Here is a 19492-nt window from a genome sequence, read left to right on the forward strand (position 1 = left end):
GAGCTGTGGTGGTCCACTCCTGACAGTTCCAGCTTGTCTCTCAGAAGTCCTGGCTGGATGGTGTTAAAAGCACTGGAGAAATCAAAGAACATGATCCTCACAGTGCTTCCAGGCTTCTCCAGGTGGGTCAGAGCTCGGTGCAGGAGGTAGATGATGGCGTCATTCACCCCGATGCCAGGCCGGTAGGCGAACTGCAGCGGGTCCAACGAAGACGACACCATGAGGCGTAGATGGTTGAGGACCAGCCTCTCGAGGGTCTTCATTAGATGCGATGTCAGGGCTACCGGCCTGTAGCTGCTGAGATCCTTTGGATGTTTGGTCTTTGGTACCGGTACCACACAGGAGGTCTTCCACAGTTGTGGTACTTTCCCCAGCTTCAAGCTCAGGTTGAACATGTATCCCATGATGCCACACAGCTGATCTGCGCAGCACCTCAGGAGCCTGGAGCTGATGCCGTCTGGACCAGCAGCCTTTCGCACCTTGATCTTACGTAGCTCCTTCCTCACATGATGAGTTGAGAGGGACAAGATGGAGGTGGGGGATGGGGGTTGTTCTGAGTCCTCAGAAGTGAAGGGGGTGGGTGATGGCTGAGAGCTGAGAGGTGTGAGGTCCCAAGAAGAAGAAAGGTTGGCAGTCATTAAAGATGGTGGGGCTGACAGCAGGGGGGACTGGGCTGGGGGAGGGGTGGGTTGCTGGTCAAACCTGTTAAAGAACTGGTTCAGGTTGTTAACCCACTCTAAGTTTCCCACAACCCTAGGGCTTGGTTTGTGGCCTGAAATTGAGTTCAAACTCCTCCAAACCCCACTGATGTTGCTCTGCTGTAGCTGGTCCTCCATCTTCTTCCTGTAGATGTTTTTTCCATCCCTGATTTTCCTTCTCAGATCCTTCTGCACGGCTCTCAGCTCCTCCTTATTTCCTGATCTAAAGGCTCTCTTCTTCTCCTTCAGGAGAGCCTTTATTTCAGAGTTGATCCAGGGTTTGTTGTTTGAAAAACACCGTACCCTCCTGGTGGGCACAGTGTTTTCCACGCAGAAATTGATGTAATCAGTGATGCAGTCCGTGATGCTGTCGATGTCCTCCCCATGAGGGGCACAAAGCTCTTCCCACACAGTGGAGCTAAAGCAGTCTCTCAGAGCTTCTTCAGTCTCCTCAGACCATTTCTTCACTGTGTGTGTCACAACTGGTTCTCTGTGTACCAAGGGTTTGTACACAGGCTGGAGATGAACCAGGTTGTGATCTGAGCCCCCCAGGGGAGGCAGAGGTGATGAGCTGTATGCCTCCTTGATGTTGGCATACAGTAGATCCAGTGTGTTGGTATTCCTGGTGTGGCAGGTGACATACTGGGTGAAGGTGGGGAGAGTGGAGGACAGGGAGACGTGGTTAAAGTCCCCTGAGATCAGAAAGAGGGCCTGTGGGTGCTGTGTTTGGAGTCTGCTGGTAGTAGCATGGAGGACATCGCAGGCTGCAGCAGCGTTAGCAGAGGGCGGCACATACACAGTTATCACAATAACATGTGAAAACTCCCGAGGAAGATAGTGCGGTCTCATACCAATAGCGAGCAGTTCAATGTCCTTACTGCAGAGCGTCTCTTTGATGGTTAGATGTCTGGAGTTGCACCATCTATCGTTTACAAACACAGCCAGACCCCCGCCCCTCTTCTTACCACTCTCCTTGGTTCTGTCGGCACGGATCAAATGAAAGCCGTCCATGTTTATGTGTGAGTCCGGGGTTAGCTCGGTTACCCACGTCTCCGTCAGGCACATGAGGCTGCTCTCCCGGTAGCTCCTTTGATGTCGCGTTAGCGCCGCCAGCTCGTCCACTTTGTTGGGAAGAGATCTCACGTTTCCCATGATGATGGACGGGATGACGGGCCTGTACCTTCTCCCCTGGCAACGACGACCTATGCCCGCACGTCTCCCGCGTCTCTTCCTTCTCAGTTCGCGGGGAATATCGAGTCGTTCAGCAGGAGTAGGCACAGCGGAGCTCCCGATGGAGATCAGCTGGTCCCGAGAGTAAACAATAGGAGCGTGGCCACTCTCGCAGTCTCCAAACATAAACACCATAAAAAGGGTAAATAAAAACAAAGTTTTCCAGAAAAAAGTCTGCTCCATCATGAGGAAAAAGAGCAGAAGATACAGAAACACAAAAACACATCTAATACTAAACAAAATGAGAAAAAACACGGAATTAGTGCGGAGCTGCTGAAACTGGCTGCCTGCTCGCGCGGCGCCGGAAGTAAAAAAAAAAGTGACTGCCTTCGCTGTTCTTGGCATCACAGTCTTGGTGACATCAGCGCTCCAGCTGAAACTGGATGTGATAGGCGAGGTGTTGCTGTGGCGATTGGCTACCAACTGGTCGATCCCATGGTAGCCAATCAGCATAATAATCAGCATAATCTGGATGTTTTATTCAGTGACCTGAAACGAGAGACTGAGCCTAAACACTCACCAGGAAGGTGTTTACTGAGGTCACAGAAGGCCACAGTTTAGGAGTTAAACCACTTCTGCACGGGCTTTACTTTTCAAAGCCGGAAGCAGCGTCCATCGTTTCTACACAGTCTGTGTAATGTGGCGTGCATGTGTGAAAACAGCACTGGGATCAGTGTGAGTCCTGGGCACGGTTGTACCTGGTGGTTTCTAACTGAACCTGGTCCCAACAGCGGAGCTCAGTCAGTAACATCACCAACAGTTTACCTTCATATCATCAGGGGTCAGCTGGCAACCATATAAACACATAAATGTTCTGACCCTTGGGCGGGCCAGCTCAGGGACAACGCCCCCTGCTGACAGAGATGTTTGTTGTTGGTCATTCAGCTGATGAGTCCGAGAGCTCGGCAGGTGGCATCTGTCCTCCAGGCAGCAGACAGCGTATACTGGTCCACCCTAAGAAACATTTACAGAGATGTCCAGGAAGGTACATAAACACCTTTACACACCTGTGGAACCCAAACACACCTGTCCTCTCTGATGTCTTCTCTGATGTCCTGTCAGGTTTGCAGGAGGCAGAGGATGTGACGCAGAACCTGCTTCCTGTGCAGGAGGTGCTGGAGGAGGTGTATCAGATGGAGTACCAGCAGGTACCAGCAACTTCGAGGTGTGAGGTTGTCCAGGTGTTCTCTATACCTGAACTCTGTCTGTGATTGGCAGCTGAAAGACAAGATTGTGGCTGCGATGGAGGCAGTGCGTCTGCTGTGGACCAGATCCAAGTTCTACTGTAAGACTTCCAGGATCGTGGTCCTGCTGCAGGAGATCTGCAACCTGCTCATACACCTGGTACTGACTCACATATACACCTTCTCTGTCCGGCTGACAGAAACTAATAAGAAGCCGGGACTTTTCCCTTCTGTGTCCTCAGGAACATATTTGTCCCTCTTGTTTTTCCACTTCTTTGTTCATTCCCTCATGTCGATGCCCATAGATTGAGCAATCTCCCTCCAGGAATTTGCTGACATTTCTCTCACTAATAATTAAAAAAAACAAAAAACTGCTGTGTAAACGTAGTTAGCAAGCGGGCATGCACCCCTCGTACTCCCCCCTCGCACTCTACCCCATCCCCAATACCAGACTCAGATTTTTTTTTTCTCTTGCTGGATCGCTGCAAGAGAAAAATTTTAAAGCCCTTTGCAATCTACCACCAGGCACGGCCAATTTCTTTCACAATGTGCATGCAATATCTCATGACAGTCCTGTTCACACTTGATTTCACAGAGCTACAGAAAGCAAAATGGCGACCAGCGTGAACACAAGGGAGAAGAAGAGGAAAAAGGGAGCTCAAAGGACAATTTTGGGCTTCCTATTAAACATAAAATCCCAGGAGCTGAGAGAGGTGTTATCATGCTGACAATGATGATGTATATTTGAACGTAAGGCGTGCTTTTAGTAGCTGACTGGATTGATAAAACATCTGGATTATAATGTTTTTGTTGTGTACACTTTTTATGTGATTTCTGCAAAACCATTAGTGGAATGAAACGGCGCTCTGGAACATGTTGAATGCATGATATGTAACTCTTCTGCTTTATGTGCAAAAATAATTAACGCTCTATTGATCTAAGGCCTGAATTGGAGTTCCATGTCAGTTCCTACGTACCTAACAGGAAATCCCCTTTGAGCCCTACGCTGTAACGTAACCTCTCAAGAAATGCAACTACACATCCACAAGGATTGTAATTACCGTCGGCTTTAGGGGTGATTTCTGGTTACGTATGTAGGCCCCACAAAGACCTGAGGCAGAAGAAGTCTAATTCGGGCCTAATTAGCAAGCGGGCATTGCATTTAGCATTTAACATTACCCCACCCTCACCCCCCCACACACACCCAAACATGACATGCTAAAAAGAATTTCTTGCTAGAACGCTGGGAAAATCAATGCTGCGGAGCAGACCAATCAGAATCGTCACAAGCTGCATCGACCTGACCTGTAGTTACATTTCTTGGGAGGTGCCCGTCAGATCCCGCTCAGTAATTAACACACAACGCGCCTCACCAGCAACGTCGCTGGCCGCTTGCATAGGATACGTTGTAGGGTCCGTTGCAACACTGCAGTATAAATCAGTGCTAAGAATATATTTGCAGAGCGTAACGTAACAAAATCATTTTAACAATAATTGTTTTGTCGATTACACTGTTTTTGTGATTGTTGAAATTGAAATTCAGTTAATTGCGCAGCCCTACTCCTTTGTTTTCTCCTTCTGCTGCAGAGCAGGAAGTTCCTGCAAGGACAGGAAGTGCTGTGAGGTCTGGTGTCAGCCCCTGGGCAGGTCTTGAAGAACATCAGAGTGGTGATCTGGATCCTGCAGACCCTCAAAGAGGCCTACAGTCAGAACAGGACTCTACTGGAGAACCAGAGCCAGCAGGTAGAGTGGACTGAGATGCTCCTGATCACCTGACATAAACAGCTGGGCCTCTGATAGACTCACACTCAGAATACATCTGACTTCCTTCAGCAGGTGTTTTACAGGTGAGTGCACAGGTAACCATGACTCAGCTGTTTGTCTTTGCTGCAGGACACGTCCATTCGTACCTGGGGCTTCCACTCACACCTGGTCTTCATCCACCTGGACAGCTTCCTGGAACACCTGCAGAACATCAAGGTACACCTGGACCTGGTCTTGCATCCTTTCTGATGACTGGCAGGGGGTGACTCCACTGAGCAGAACATTTTGTGGTCACCCTGAGCATGGTTACCATAGTTACCTTCCTGATCTGGCCCAAATATGCATCAGTTGGTGTCAGCATGGTCTTCTCACATTCATTACTGGACAGAACCCCACTGGACCATGTCCAGCCTGGCAAATTGGACTTTGGGGGGCAAACACATCCAGGCACGCTACAAGTATTCATCAGTGTCACTCAGGTTCTCAGTCAGCTCCGCTCATTGCATCAACTCTCAAGGCTTCACTAACCAGCAGCTGACATCATGATGGCTGCCTGTAGTTCTCACCTGTGCTCTGACACCAGGTGAGACCCACACACAAGAAGATGACCATGCAACACACACAGGATGTGTGTGAATGGTTCTGTGCACGGCGAGCTCGTTGGCGCTAATGACATCACTGCTGCTGCCCGATTACAATGTCATGAATGAATTCTCTGACGGTGTGACTGTAAATGATCCGATTCATCATTTCGTCCATTCATCTCCCCTGGTGAGAAGACCACAGACTGTAACTAAGCACATGCACTCAAGTACTGACATTTTTCAGTTAGATGTAAATATCGAATGTTGCCCTCCGAACCTTTTATCTTGAAGCTTTTCATTCACCTCTTTTTACTCTGTTTATACCTCACTCTCCATTTAATCATTAGTTATTATTAATCTCTTCCACAGCATGTCTTCTGTCCTGTCTCTCTCCCCTCAGCCTCAACCGGTCTCAGCAGATGACTGCCCCTCCCTGAGCCTGGTTCTGCTGGAGGTTTCTTCCTGTTAAAAGGGAGTTTTTCCTTCCCACAAGTGCTTGCTCATTAGGGCGTCATTTTGACTGTTGGGTTTTCTCTGTAATTATTTATAGGGTCTTTGCCTACAATATAAAGTGCCTTGAGGCGACTGTTTGGTGTCAATTTTAAATAAAATTATATATAATAAAATTGAAATAAATTGAAGATGTGTGCGGTGCACTCCAGCATCCCTCACTGCAGATCTGGAAACTGTGAGTGCTAACTGTATGACAGCGCCCCTTCCTGGTGACACTTGCATATATCACAGACTTCCTCTCAACAGCTTCTCAGTAAATCATCCATTTCATCTTTTTCGCCTCTTGGATGAAGTTTCCATTACATTTATGAAGAAAATAAAAGCATTCCTTCTTCTCCACTGCTCAGCAGAGAGAAGAAGAAACTGACCATCAGTGCTTCTCTGACAGGTCACACGCATCATCAACATAAGGCTGGGAAAACAACCAGTCAAATGAGTCTATCGGTCCACTCCCTCAGCATCTGTATGAAACGCACAGCTCATACTGTTAGCCAGTAAATGTTAGCATCTTTGTAATGGTGTAAAATCTCACCTGAGCTGATCATCACACCTGCTCATAGGGCCACCATGTGTGCTTCAGATCAGTGCATGCTGGAATACAGGGAGGCATTCAGACTAAACAATGTTCATAAATTCAGATAATGTGACATCACTTCCTGATGATTAACCCCTTCCCCTTCTATCAGGAAGTTTTCTGCTCCAGTTTCCAGCTGTACTGGCTGGATCAGACGGTCCTGGGCGGGGTCAGCGGCAGGATGTGGACCAACATGATTCAGGAGGTTTACCAGGACTTCCTGGGTCAGGTGACATATATGACCAACCTCAGTTGTGACCCCACTGATCCCGAGGACCAGGTGCGTCTCGCAGGTGACAGCTTGGTGTTGTGATGTGCTTCCTGTTACTGAGCTGTGCTGTGACTCCTCCCCCTCAGAACTTCCAGCTGCAACTGGATCAGTTCCAGCGGCAGGTGTTGGACCTGGATACTCGGCTGGTGTCTGTGCTCAGCAAGGCCCTGGAGGACTGCAGCGGCCCGTCCTCCGCCACTAAGGTATTTTCTGATTCAGTTTATTCCTGTCTGATCCAGTTTATTCCAGTCTGATCGGGTTCTCTGTTCCAGCTGCTGAAGATGTTTGGCTTTGTCCTGGATCGCCCTCTGATCCGGGACCAGCTGCGCCCTCACCTGGACCGGCAGGTGAAGGTGGTTCTGATGGATCTGGATCAAATTGAGCTGCTGTTCTACAGTCAGAGTAAGGAAGCAGAGACCTTCAGCAGGTTCAGTCCAACAGCCGCGGCCCGACTCTGCTGGACTCGGCAGCTCCGCCTCCGAGCTGAGGACGCTATGAAGGGATACCAGACCATCCAGCACCTGTAAGGCTGACCCACACACACACACACCCTCAGTATGTCTGTGTTCAGGGACCTGAGACCTCTGACCCTTTGCTGAGGCCCCTCATCGCCCTTCTCTCACTCCTCTGTCTTCTATCCCATGTTTTCTGTTAGCAGATGTAAATCTTAAAGTCATGGAAAACAAGGAAAAATCAAAGAATTTTAAAAACAGCATTTTCAAAGCTTGGAAATGTAAAAATAAACCTGGAAAAGTTTAGGAAAGTCTTCAGGATCATAGAGTTTGTGATTCAGTTATATCCGTTTGGAGCACATAAACTTGCCTGGTGATGTCACCTGTTCTCTGCGTAGTGACATCAACCCTAACATGAGGTTTGGATTAATGTTTCCATTCTTGTCTCCTTATCATGGTGGAGGGGTTTTTGTGTCCCAGTGATCCCAGGGACTATGTGGTTCAGGGGTTTTCAGACCACGTTGCTTTTAGGACCGGAGGCTGAGGACATTGAGTCCAAATGGACCATGTTCTGCACCTCCATTGTTGAGGCTGCTGTTCAGAGCTGGGGCTGCAAGGTGGTTGGTGTCTGTCGTGGTGGTAACCCCCGAACCAGATGGTGGTCACCGGAGGTGAAGGGAGCCATCAAGCTGAAGAAGGAGTCCTATCAGGCTTGGTTAGGCTGTGGGACTTTGGAGGCAGCTGATGGGTACCAGCACGTCAAGTGGAACACAGCTTGGGTGGTGGCTGAAGCAAAAACTCAGGTGTGGGACGAGTTTGCTGAGGCCATGGAAAAAGACTTTCAGACTGATTCTGGTAAACCATTGGGTGACTCAGGAGGGGAAAGCAGTGCCTTACCCACATGGTGTATAGTGTGGGTGGGGCACTGCTGACTTCAACTGAGGCTATAGTCGGGCAGTGGAAGGAACATTAGCAATACTTAATACCAGGGATGTGCGCGACTAATTGACTAGATGCCTAATCATTGCTATTGTCAATAGTCGGTACCAGACGTGCTGGTTGGTTATCCTAATTGTTAAGCTTTTAATTGATACCAAGTGCCAGTAAATGTTTGTCTACAGGTGCTGCTCATAAAATTAGAATATCATGAAAAAGTTGATTTATTTCAGTAATTCCATTCAAAAGTGAAACTTGTATATTATATTCATTCATTACACACAGACTGATATATTTCAAATGTTTGTTTCTTTTAATTTTGATGATTATAACTGACAACTAATGAAAACACCGGGACACGACCGAAAGGTAATTAACACACCCAGTGCACCTGCACAAGCATAAACGCCAGCAACAACATCAGCCACTTAGGCAGGTTACGTCGTAGCTCTACGAAGACCCAACACTGAAGTCTGAATGAGGGGTAAGCTGGAGGAGGAGGATGGGGGAGAGGGAGGTCTCAGGATGCCGCCCCTGTGACCTGGCCCCAGATAAGCAGAAGAAAATGGAAGGATGTTTGTATTGTAATGTTTTGATGCGTGCCATGAATTGTAAAGCAATGAGCATCATTCATAATGCATGGCACAATGCACCACACTTTTAAGTTGCAATTTATTCATTTTTCAGATGTTATTTTCTCATATTCGATGATGCATAAACATCGCTTGAAGTATTTATAAGGTTTTCATATATTTAACAGTTGATTTTTTTTTTCTTCGTTGTCTGTGTGAGTATAACGTGCAGTGTTCATAATTTGCGATGCGCTGTGCCGAAAAGTTAAGCAGCATTTAAAGTGCGATTCATTATTGAAGAACGTGACTAATGGGTTCAAATGCCTTCGTTTAGACAGTTTTTGACATTGTCCATTAAACAGGCATAAAATGTCATTTCATATCTGAGTGTTTCTTAGTTTTAGACTAGTCAGTCTAATTTTTTTCCTTGTTTAGTTGACTAATAAATTAGTCCCCAGGAACGTCCCTACTTAATCCCACTGACACACCTTCTGTAGAGGAAGCAGAGTCTGGGGACGAGGGGGATGATTTGCCCGTCACTGGGGGTGAGGTCACTGTGGTGGTTAAACAACTCCTTGGTGGCAGGGCTCCTGGGGTGGACAAGATTGGCCCTGAGTTCCTGACAGCTCTAGATGTTGTAGGGCTGTCTTGGTTGACACATCTCTGTAATGTCATGTGGAGATCTGGGACAGTGCCTCTGGATTGGCAGACTAGGGTGGTGGACCCCATCTTTAAGAAAAGGGACCGGAGGGTGTTCTCCAACTATTGCGGATCACGGTCTTCAGTCAGCCAGCTCTTTATTCTCTTGCGGATATTTGAGTGTGTGTGGGAGTTTGCCCATCCAGTCTACATGTGCTTTATGGACCTGAAAAGGGCAGGGACTGATTGGCTCATAACAACGGGCCATTCAGTTTCTGTACAACTGCAGCGAGGGCTTAGTCCACATCTTGACAATAAGTCGGTCTTGTTTCCCATAGGTGTTGGCCTCCGCCGGGGCTGCCCTTTGTCACTGATTCTGTTCGTAATTTTATGGATAGAATTTTTAGGTGTAGCCAAGTAGAGGAAGGCTTCCTCTTTGGTGGCCTCAGAATACAAATGATGGAAATGAGCTTCCTCCGAAGGGTGGCTGGCCTCTTCCTTAGAGATGGGGTAAGGAGTGCAGTCATTTGAAGAGGGCTCAGATTAGAGCTGCTGCTGCTCCACATTGAAAGCAGCCAGTTGAGGTTGTTCAGGCATCTGACTAAGACGCCTCCTGGGCACCTCTTGAGTGAGGAGTTTTGGGCATGTCCTACTGGGGGGAGGCCCCGAGGCAGACTCAGGACACACTAGCCTGGGAATGCCTTGGTGTTCACCCGAACAAGCTGGAGGAGGTGGTTGGGGAGAGGGAGGTCTAGGGTTCTCCGCTTAGGCTTCTGCCCTGCAACTCGACCCCAAATAAGCGGAAGAAGATGGATGGATGGCTTCCATCTTTTTACAGAGTTCATGTTTGTGGAGCTCTGTATTTATCACAGAGTTGTGTCTTCTGTTCAGGTGTGCTGACTCAGACAAATCCCAGCTAGTCCAGCAGAGGTTTGAGAAGCTCGTGAACCTTCTGCTGGACTGCAGAGATGCAGTGAGATCACAGTGGAGCTCTGAGCTGGACTTGGATTCTGAATTCATCCTGAAACATCCTCTAATCCAACAAACGCAGCGTGGTGAGCTCGAGGTCGGCTGCGGCCGCAGGGTGAGTCACACCCAGACTACAGGCACCTGTCTGCTGGCCTTGGATTGGCTGGTGTTTGAACTCAGTCCAGGTGAACCTGCTGGACTTATTCTCCTCACCTGATCTTTCTGTCCAGGTGCAAGCAGTTCTGAGAGAGCTGAGGTATGAAAGCAGAGAAAGAGATGTGGAGCTCCGCTCCCACGCTGCTCAACTTTTAGCCCACAGAGATGACATCACACAGAGCTACTCGAGTCTCAGTCACATGGTGTCCTGCTACAATCAGGTGTGCACACAGAAATGGGTCCTAAAGCTGCAGGTGAGGGTGAAGGTCATGTGACATGTGACTCCATGAAGATCGTGTTTCAGGTGGTGAGTAACGTCCTGCAGGTGGAGCTTCCTCTGATCCAGGACCAGCTGCAGGACCTGAGCTGGATCGTTTCAGAACTACAGAGGAACACGTGGAGCTTCAAGGGTGGCAAGTCAATGACATCATAGACATAAAAAACATATTGGTGCAGGTATTACACCTGTGTCTTTGTTTCCAGGTGTGCAACAACAGATCGAGCAGGTGTTGAACTTCCACTCCATCGTGATGGAGGCCAGAGCCAACATGGATGCCATCACACACATCACACAGGTGATTTTAAACCCTCAGCTTGGACTCTGTCGGGATGGCATCTGTACTCGTGTGTGTGTGGGTGTGTGTGTGTTTCTGACTTTACAGGTGTGGGCAGAGCTTCACCTGCTGCAGCAATCAGGTGACTCACTGTTGGAGGGCGGAGTTTCAAAGCAGACCTGCAGTCACATCAAAGAGGAGGGACAGGAGCTGCTCAGGTTGACTCAGGTAACAGACAGCACCTGTGGGTAAGGGGGAGGGACAGGAGGGACAGGTGCTGATGCGTCTTTGCTACCTGTTCCCAGGTAAACAGGAGTCTGTACAGAGCGGACGCCTCCTCGGAGTCCTGGATCAGGTACTTGGACCATGTTGATGACAGTGTGCAGGACGGACTGCTCCAGCTGCTGCGGCGAGCACTGCGCTTTCTGTCTGACAGTACGAACCCACAGGTACGAACACCTGTGCCTTTATAGCCTCGTGCATCCTAGTGTGATGTCATGTGGATGGCACTAGTGAAACCATCACATCATGACAGTGCTGTGTGTGTGTGTGTGTGTGTGTGTGTGTGTGTGTGTGTGTGTGTGTGTGTGTGTGTGTGTGTGTGTGTGTGTGTGTGTGTGTGTGTGTGTTCAGGGCAGTGGTGCTGTGCTGATGGTGGTCAGTCTGGAACTGCAGGAAACAGGAAGTGTGTTTGAGGTGTCAGGGGGTGGCAGCCTGTCAGACTTCATGAGTGTCCTCATCTGTGACATTTACACTGCAGCAAGTCTGCCACCCAGGATCTCTGTGAGTCGCCATGGCAACTACCAGGTGACCCTGACTTCACTCTGCCATCACACTCTGCTCTGCTACCCTCACCTATCAGGAGTCTCACCTGTGTGTCTCTCTGCAGCAGAATCCAGAGCTGTCTGCATTGGAACAGGAAGTGATGGATCATATGTCACAGGTGAGGGAGGAGGCAGAGCTTCTCAGGGTGGAGCTTGACAGATATTCTCACCTGTGGCGGAGCAGCAGGAAGGCAGTATTTCAGGAGTTCCTGACCTACGGCCGACTGCTGAGACCAGAGGTGCCGGAGTCCACTGTGACTCCGCCCACACTGAAGGACTTCCAGAGAGAGGTGAAGCACACCTGTCCAGACCTGTTTGCTATCCAGCTGTAACTCAGGTAACACAGTGTGTGTGTTTCAGATCGAGGCACTGCAGAGATTGAGCACAGAGGTGAGTCACCTGGACGAGGTCATTGTTCTGCACGGCTGGCTGCAGGTGAACCTGCGACCCTTCAGAGACTCGCTGCTCTCCATCATCGACGACTGGAAACACCTGTACACACAGCACCTGCTCAACTCAGTCAGAGACAGGTAAACACACCTGAGACAGCACAGCGGACACACAGTAACACACACACACAAACACTGGTGTTTTCTAAAACATCCCACAAGCTGCTGTTCAGCTGGAGGAGCAGCGGTATGGCGAGCGGAGTTGTGCATCATTTGACTCGAGGCCACGGCTCGAGTCAAAGGTGAATCTAGTGCAGGATGATGGAAATATGAAGATGTTGGATTTATCGGAGACGTTGGATGGATGTGTGATACATCCAAATGATATTAACAACACAACATGTGGGACAGGTTTCTGTGGAAACAGCCATGTCCTCTGCTGAACAGCAGTTTTTCCTGATGATGTCCAGACACGAGCATTTCCAGGGCAGGACCTGCTCCTCGTGATCTCTCAGCTCTGCTGTGGGCGGCGGTCAGCAGACGATCCGATACTGAGCCATCCGCCAACTTTTTTTTTAATGATTTTTCTAAATTTTTCAGAAATGCTGCACATCGACGTTTACTCCCTGCTTCTCCCCGATTCTGAGGCCGACTCTTCTGAAACTCAGCACGAGTGTTCAGTGGGCAAAGGTCTCCATGATGTTCTAGACCAGGGCTCTTCAACTCCAGGCCTCGAGAGCCCCTGCCCTGCAGGTTTTAGATGTGTCTCTGCTTCAACACACCTGAGTCAAATATAGGAGTCATTAGCAGGACTCTGGAGAACTTGACTGCATACTGAGGAGGTAATTCAGCCATTTGATTCAGGTGTGTTGGATCAGGGACACATCTAAAAGCTGCAGGACACCGGCCCTCGAGGCCTCGAGTTGAAGAGCCCTGTTCTAGACTGAATGTCAGTTTTGGCCTTTTTTGGTTTTTACAAATGTTCCAAATTTGTTAAAAGAAATGAAGCAGAATGCGCTCAGTGACCTGCAGAGTGGTTTCTAGTCCAGTACAGCACAAATTGTACAAGTAAAACAGCTGAGCTCTGAAGGCCAGCAGGTCTGTTATTATTTACTGTTTCAGTTCAGTTTTATTTATATAGCACCAAATCACATCTAACAGTCGCCTCAAGGTGCTTTACTGTTGCCTGCCGTTACATAACAAATTATTTTATCAGCTCATTATTTAACTGTATGAGACAAAGCAAAAAATTAATTAAAAAATCATTTTGTCACAGAGACAAAATGATAGTGAGCAGAAGATCTGCTTTTCCTAATGTTTGGCACACCTGTCTGGTGAGTCAGGCCTTCTCTTTAAAGATCCTATTACCTGTGTTTTAGGTGTCAGTGATCCTGTTTGCACACACAGCCATTTTGTGTAAAAAAATACCTGTAATTGGTGATGTCAGTGTGCGTGCAAGTCCTGGGAGTGTACATGTTTACACAACCAGCGCCTAATCAAACACATTTATTATGAACTGTCCTCTAAGGAGCTGATCTTATTCCTCTTTTGGGCCTCTGTGTGTGTGTGTGTGTGTGTGTGTGTGTGTGTGTGTGTGCAGCAGGTGGCGCAGTGTGCTGCTGCTGATGATGAGTCCTCGTCTTCCTCTCGCCTCCCCCTCACAGGGACAATCCTGCTGCTGGAAGCTGCAGCCGTGCAGCTGCCCCAAGATCTGGCTGCACAGCTGCAGGTAGTGACATCACTGCTGACATCATTAACAATCTGTGAGCGCTGATCGATATTTGATATCCAATCAGCCCTATCTGTTATCCCTTTGTAATGTTTGTGAGCAGGTAAAGGTCATGTGATCAAGTGTACTGATGGTGTGTGTGTGTGTGTGTGTTTCAGTGTTGATGCAGACGCCCACCTGCAGGAGACTTCCTGCTTCCTGACTGCTTACCTGTGCAGGTGTTTGAGTGATCAATGTGTGTGTTTTTAGGTGCTGGTGGATGTTCCATGATGTGTGTTTAGACTTCTCAGTGTTACAGGAAGTTCCTGTCTGCAGGAAGTTCCTGTCTGTGTGTGTGTGTGTGTGTGTATTTACATGAGCTCCAATCAGAAATTAGAAGCTTGTGTCTTCACCTCGTGTGGGGGTGGGGGGCAGTGAGGTTAAAGAGGAATGATGCACATCTGGCCCCTGGGATCACAAACAGGAACCTTAAAGCAGCAGCAGCTATTCTGTCCAATCACGTGAGGCAGAGGTGGTCATGTGACCCAGCTGCTTGCCGGGTGCTCGGGACACTATTTTTCCTTCAGAGTTTTTGTATGAAAATTTGGCCATTTCTCAGCATGCGTACTTGTTCATACTTGTGAAACAGCATCAGTCTCAGCCCAAGTACTGTTCCAGTTCAAAGTATGCATCAAGGCAAGTACGCTCAGAATACCTGTCGAGGATGCATCAGGTGGTGATTTGCGTGTACTTGGTGCAGCCAAGTATCTCAGAATGCATTTTGAACTAAACTTGCAGCAATAGTGGAGAAGAGCAGCCAAAACTTCCATTTCTGTGACACAAAATAAACTTTGAAGATGTTTTCAGGCAAGAATGTAGATTTGTAAACCTCAACTATCTGCTCAGTTTATCAAGATATCACTTAATTGCAAAAGTGCGCCGATGTTTTCGGAGGTGTTCGTTCCCGCTGCTCTAACAGCACCTGTCGGCTGACCGGGTGTACTCCCGGTACATTGTTTTCAAACCCCTGCAGAAGTTAAACACAGACATGATTCTCACAGATGATCTCTAACAGCTGATGTTTGGTTCATTTCAGTGTTTCATTTGTTCCTGAGCAAATCAGTTTGACTGAGATTAAAGTTCAGCTTCATAACTGGATGGTTTTATTTAACTCTGTCTTACTGCAGAGCTGTCAGTATAATTGGAAATGAATCATTCCTTTTTATTCCCTGATGAAAATGAAATTAAATAAAATCTTTTTAACCTGACAGCAGAGCTGTGTCTGTATGTATGTTGTTACTCATAAAGGTGTTTTCATAGCCGAGCATTTTGCCAAAATGCTTAATTTTTTTTTTAATGAATTCTAGTTATTAGGCATCAGGGATAATTTCTATTGTAAATATTAATCAGATTATATTTAAGCTGGTGGGAGGTAAAAACACTGGAGCGGAGCTGTGATGTCAAGTACGCTGGTGTCCCAACTGATCACATTGTGGTGCATCCTGCTGTACTTGGGAAGTACAGACTCTCGTGAAGCTCCCAGGTACGAACCAGCAAGTATGAACTTGTGTACTGGTGTCTTGAGAAACAGAGTATCTGAGTTTAAAGTATTTGGAAAATGTCTGGTCCCAGGACCTCGACACAGACACTGGAAACGCATTTATCAGCTGATCCTGGATCATTGCACCGCAGTCACGTGGCCTACAGACCCGTCAGCGACTCCCTAACAATCATCCATCACTAGGGAAACACCGACCTTGCAGAATTTGGGGTTACTGGGGTGTTGCCAACTGGTCTCTAAGCCATGTGAGTGCAGGTTTACCTGAAGCACCTGAGCATGGCTCTGACACACACACAAACACCACAGGATAAATTAAAGGTTTAATAGATTTTGTCCAAAAGCTGAAATCAGAAACACCTGCATCTCTCACACACACGCACAGGTGAGGCAGACAGGTGCATCAGCACCGCTGCCTCCCACACACATCAAAGAGGCACGCTGATGATGAAGATGAAGACAAACGTGATCTAATGACGATCAGAGTCCCTGTTTGCTCGGCGTCTCCATGGCAACAGAAACAAACATTAACTGCACTTAGCGTCCTTTCCCCCCACCACCGGCCAATGGGAGCGCAGTTAGCGGCGGTAGACGCCAAAGGCCACCAGGCTGAGGAGGATGGTGACCCCGACCAGCGAGGCAGTGGCCGGGGCGGTGAAGAACTGGCGGTACTGGATCTGGCAGTACCACAGCACGGACAGCATGAGCACGAGTAACGGCACCATCAGGCTGCCCACGTTCAGCGCCACCCGCACCTGGTCAGCAGGTCGTGGACCCCCCGCCGCCGCCCGCGCTGCATGCTGCGAGATGTGGCAGTGCAGGACGCAGTTATGGGCGAGGTTCAGCGAGGCGAGCGTCCGCGCGTCGTCCTGCAGCAGCTGGCCCTGATAGATGAGGCGCACCTGATGCTCCTGCCCCGCAAAGTAGGTCCTGCAGGGGGCAGAGGGCACAGGTCAGACAGAGGTCAAAGGGTGCATCGAGGAGGAGCAGCTTATTATAGTCACACGATTGCACTGTGAGGTGTGCGTGTGGATGCAGTGCAGTATTATGTGTAGTATAGTACAGAATTATATGCAGTACAGTGCAGTATTATATCCAATTATGTGCAGTATTATATGCAGTACATTGCAGTGTTAAATTAAGTACAAAACAGCATTATATGTGGTTCAGAGCAGGATTTGTACCTCTTGATGTACCCAATGGTGTCCTGCGGTTTGACCTGCGCCGTTCTCTCTGTGTCGTTGAGGAATTTGAGCCTGACCACCATGTTCCTCTGAGACGCCACACCCTCCCCTCCTCTGCTCCTCACGCCATCTCCTCCCACCTGTTCATCCTCTGGTGGGGGTGGGGCCTCTGTCAGAAAGCTGTCACCCACAGAGGAAGGTGAAGATGAGGCCATGGAAAAGGTGGAGGGTGAAGATAGTGGATAGGAGGATGAGGATAAGGGGGTGGTGGTGGTGGATGAAGGGGCCGTGTCTTGATGGCTGTGTTCAGTCCTCTGCGAGGGGGCGGGGCCTGCAAACAGGTGTTCTGGAGGCTCAGACGTGCGGGTAGAGATCCAGGCGAGCAGCAGCACTGTCAGCACCAGCAGAGTGGCGAACAGCAGCGTCACCTCATCCCCGACGCCTTCGATCAGAGCCATCGCCGCCAAGGTCAGCACAGCTCACACACCTGTGGGCAGAGGGCGGGTCTTAGCTTCAGTCTCACACACAGACTATTTCCTGTTTACCTGAGAATCTCATCTGTCCCTTCACTGTGGCACGAATCGAGCCTGCCAGGACTAAGAACAACGGTGGTAGTTCTCCGAGAGTGAAAAAAAGCACACCTGAGACAGTTGAGCCCACCGTCAGCGAGCAGGTGTCCGATTCATTCCCTGACATGCCATCACAGCTGACTGGAGGCTCCGCCCACTGAGAAGGCAAGCTGCTCTGCCGATCAGTGATTAGTGTGTCACGGAAGGGGTGGGGCCAAACTGTGATGTCACCCCACGGTCAGAGAGATTGCGTTAAACCATTTACACCAGATCCCGATCTGCGAGTCAATCAGAGCCGTCATCCGGTGATATCGTCACAGTTTGTCTTTGTTTTAAGGCTTCTGTCTTGTAATCAAACAACTTTACAGACACATCTCACACGTACAGCTCTCTGACATCACAGCGTAGGTCAAACCATAAACCCTCCAATCACAGGATGGCACGCTGATCGAATGACTGCAAAGATGCTTCTTGCCTCACTTCCTGTCAGGTCCTCTACGCCAGGTGAGCATCTTTCCTGTATGTAGAAAGGGGGCGTGGCTGGCCGCGGGCTGATTCACTGCGATGTCTCAGAGATGATGAAAGCTCACTAATTAGCTGTGTGCGCCCAGCTCAGTTTAACCCCACTCACAGTGGCACTCGGTGACAGGAGAGCCGGATCAGGGGCTCCAGAGGCCCGGGGCCTCAGTTTGCCCCACACTGAGGAGGAAACAAACTCAGTTAAAAAATCTCTCATCAGCCCCGAACGTTTAATCACGTAACTTCCTGTGTGCGTGCGCCTTCAGCTTTATGGTTGATGTCCTAGTATAACCTTATTATATAGTTATTACCGACACACCGCCGACTTCCGGTTTCCTGCCTGTCAGTGGATATCGATCACTGATCGGTCGGTTGTGCATAAGTTTACTGATGACGCCTCCAGTCCAGGTGTTTCCTCACCTGTCTCTGCGACTCAGTCACGTCACCAGCTGCTGGTCGTGTTTCACCGGAATATCCGGACATTTGATCTACCTGAGCTCACCTGGGTTAGCTAAACTCCGAGCTAAGGGCTACCAGCTAACTGCCGGGCAGGATGGTGGCTGATGCGGAGCTGCACGCTAACAGCTCGCGCTCCCAGAGCGCCACAGACGGACAGACTAAGTCTGCGCGGAGGCGCGAGGGCAAAGGCGAAGGTGAGACTCACGTTCAGGGGAGAAGCGTCATCACTCCGCGTTAGCCTGCAGGCTAACACCTCCTCACTTCCTGCTGCAGCTTCTTCTTCTGCGGTCGCTGCTGCACGGCGGCCCGAGTGGAGGCTACGCGGGCGTCACGGCGCCTCCTGCTGGTCACAAGCGCTCATAAACCAGTATATCCCTGACCCTATCATTACACAGCATCGTGATAATCATAATGACCTCACACACGCCGCAGTAAAAGCTCAGCTGGTTGTTGCTGAGCTGCCAGAAATGATTTGCATTGATTAATTTACTAATTCACAGATTTCTGTGTGGAGTCAAAGTGTGCGAGTAAACAACAAGCGTGTGTGATTTACTCACGTTGTTGTTTACATTTGGACACGAATCATCATTTCCAAAACAAACATCATTCTGCATGACATGAGAATGCATCCGGATGCAGCATGGTAACATCGAGGAAATATTTAAATTGAAATTTTATTCCCTCACATTTGTTAAAAAGACCTCCGATTCTTTCCCGCTAGAAGTTGAGGAATTCAGCACTGAGACTTTTATTTATGTTTTATTATTTTAACAGATAGTGATGCACATCTTTCCCCTAAGCATCCAAACATTTGGTCAAACAGGTACGCTCGCAGCCCAACATTAACAAGATAAAATTCCTCTGCCGAACATGAAAATCTGGGAGTGGATAAAAAAAATTCTTCATAAGTCCCATCTGAACAGAATAATCCCAACATTCTCACCGAAGCGGAGCAAAAACACTTCATCCGAGTCATTCTTGCAGAAAAGAGACGAGGCAGAACTCAAAGACAAACCCGCCACATCGTCTCAGTCAGAGGCTGAAGCTTAAATTCACATCTGATTTGTTATATTTTTGTATACTGTTCATTGTCTACTTGTATTTGTGAAACTTAATAAATTCCTTAAATAAAGAGGGAAAAAAAGGATGTTAACAGTCAGGAACTCTGGAGCATCGTGAAAGCAAG

The 19492-nt window shown here is 48.6% G+C and overlaps 1 protein-coding gene across 5 annotated transcripts; it reads right to left on the reverse strand.

Annotated features, from left to right (window-relative positions):
* Window positions 1–15885: 15885 nt before the first annotated feature.
* On the reverse strand, window positions 15886–18624 carry tmub1 (transmembrane and ubiquitin-like domain containing 1). Of its 5 annotated transcripts, none has more exons than XM_030751832.1 (3): window positions 18512–18624; window positions 16760–17246; window positions 15886–16505 (listed from the first exon to the last, which is right to left on the reverse strand). In XM_030751832.1, exons 2-3 carry the CDS (start codon window positions 17215–17217, stop codon window positions 16154–16156), a joined length of 810 nt encoding a protein of 269 aa, XP_030607692.1. In that variant the 5' UTR covers window positions 17218–17246; window positions 18512–18624; the 3' UTR covers window positions 15886–16153. The 5 variants fall into 5 exon arrangements, with proteins under 5 accessions (XP_030607692.1, XP_030607695.1, XP_030607696.1 ...); XM_030751835.1 differs by lacking the exon at window positions 18512–18624 and adding an exon at window positions 18268–18500; XM_030751836.1 differs by lacking the exon at window positions 18512–18624 and adding an exon at window positions 17804–18241.
* Window positions 18625–19492: the final 868 nt, after the last annotated feature.

Source organism: Archocentrus centrarchus, chromosome 17 (assembly GCF_007364275.1).
Source record: "Archocentrus centrarchus isolate MPI-CPG fArcCen1 chromosome 17, fArcCen1, whole genome shotgun sequence".
Classification (NCBI taxonomy): Eukaryota; Metazoa; Chordata; class Actinopteri; order Cichliformes; family Cichlidae; genus Archocentrus; species Archocentrus centrarchus.

Bases quoted from the DNA above. Each gene is read 5' to 3' on its own strand.
- tmub1 (XM_030751832.1), bottom strand. From the start codon at position 17,217: ATGGCTCTGATCGAAGGCGTCGGGGATGAGGTGACGCTGCTGTTCGCC. The intron at 16,506-16,759 runs GTACAAATCCTG...TGCCCCCTGCAG, and splicing joins ACCATTGGGTACATCAAGAG to GACCTACTTTGCGGGGCAGG.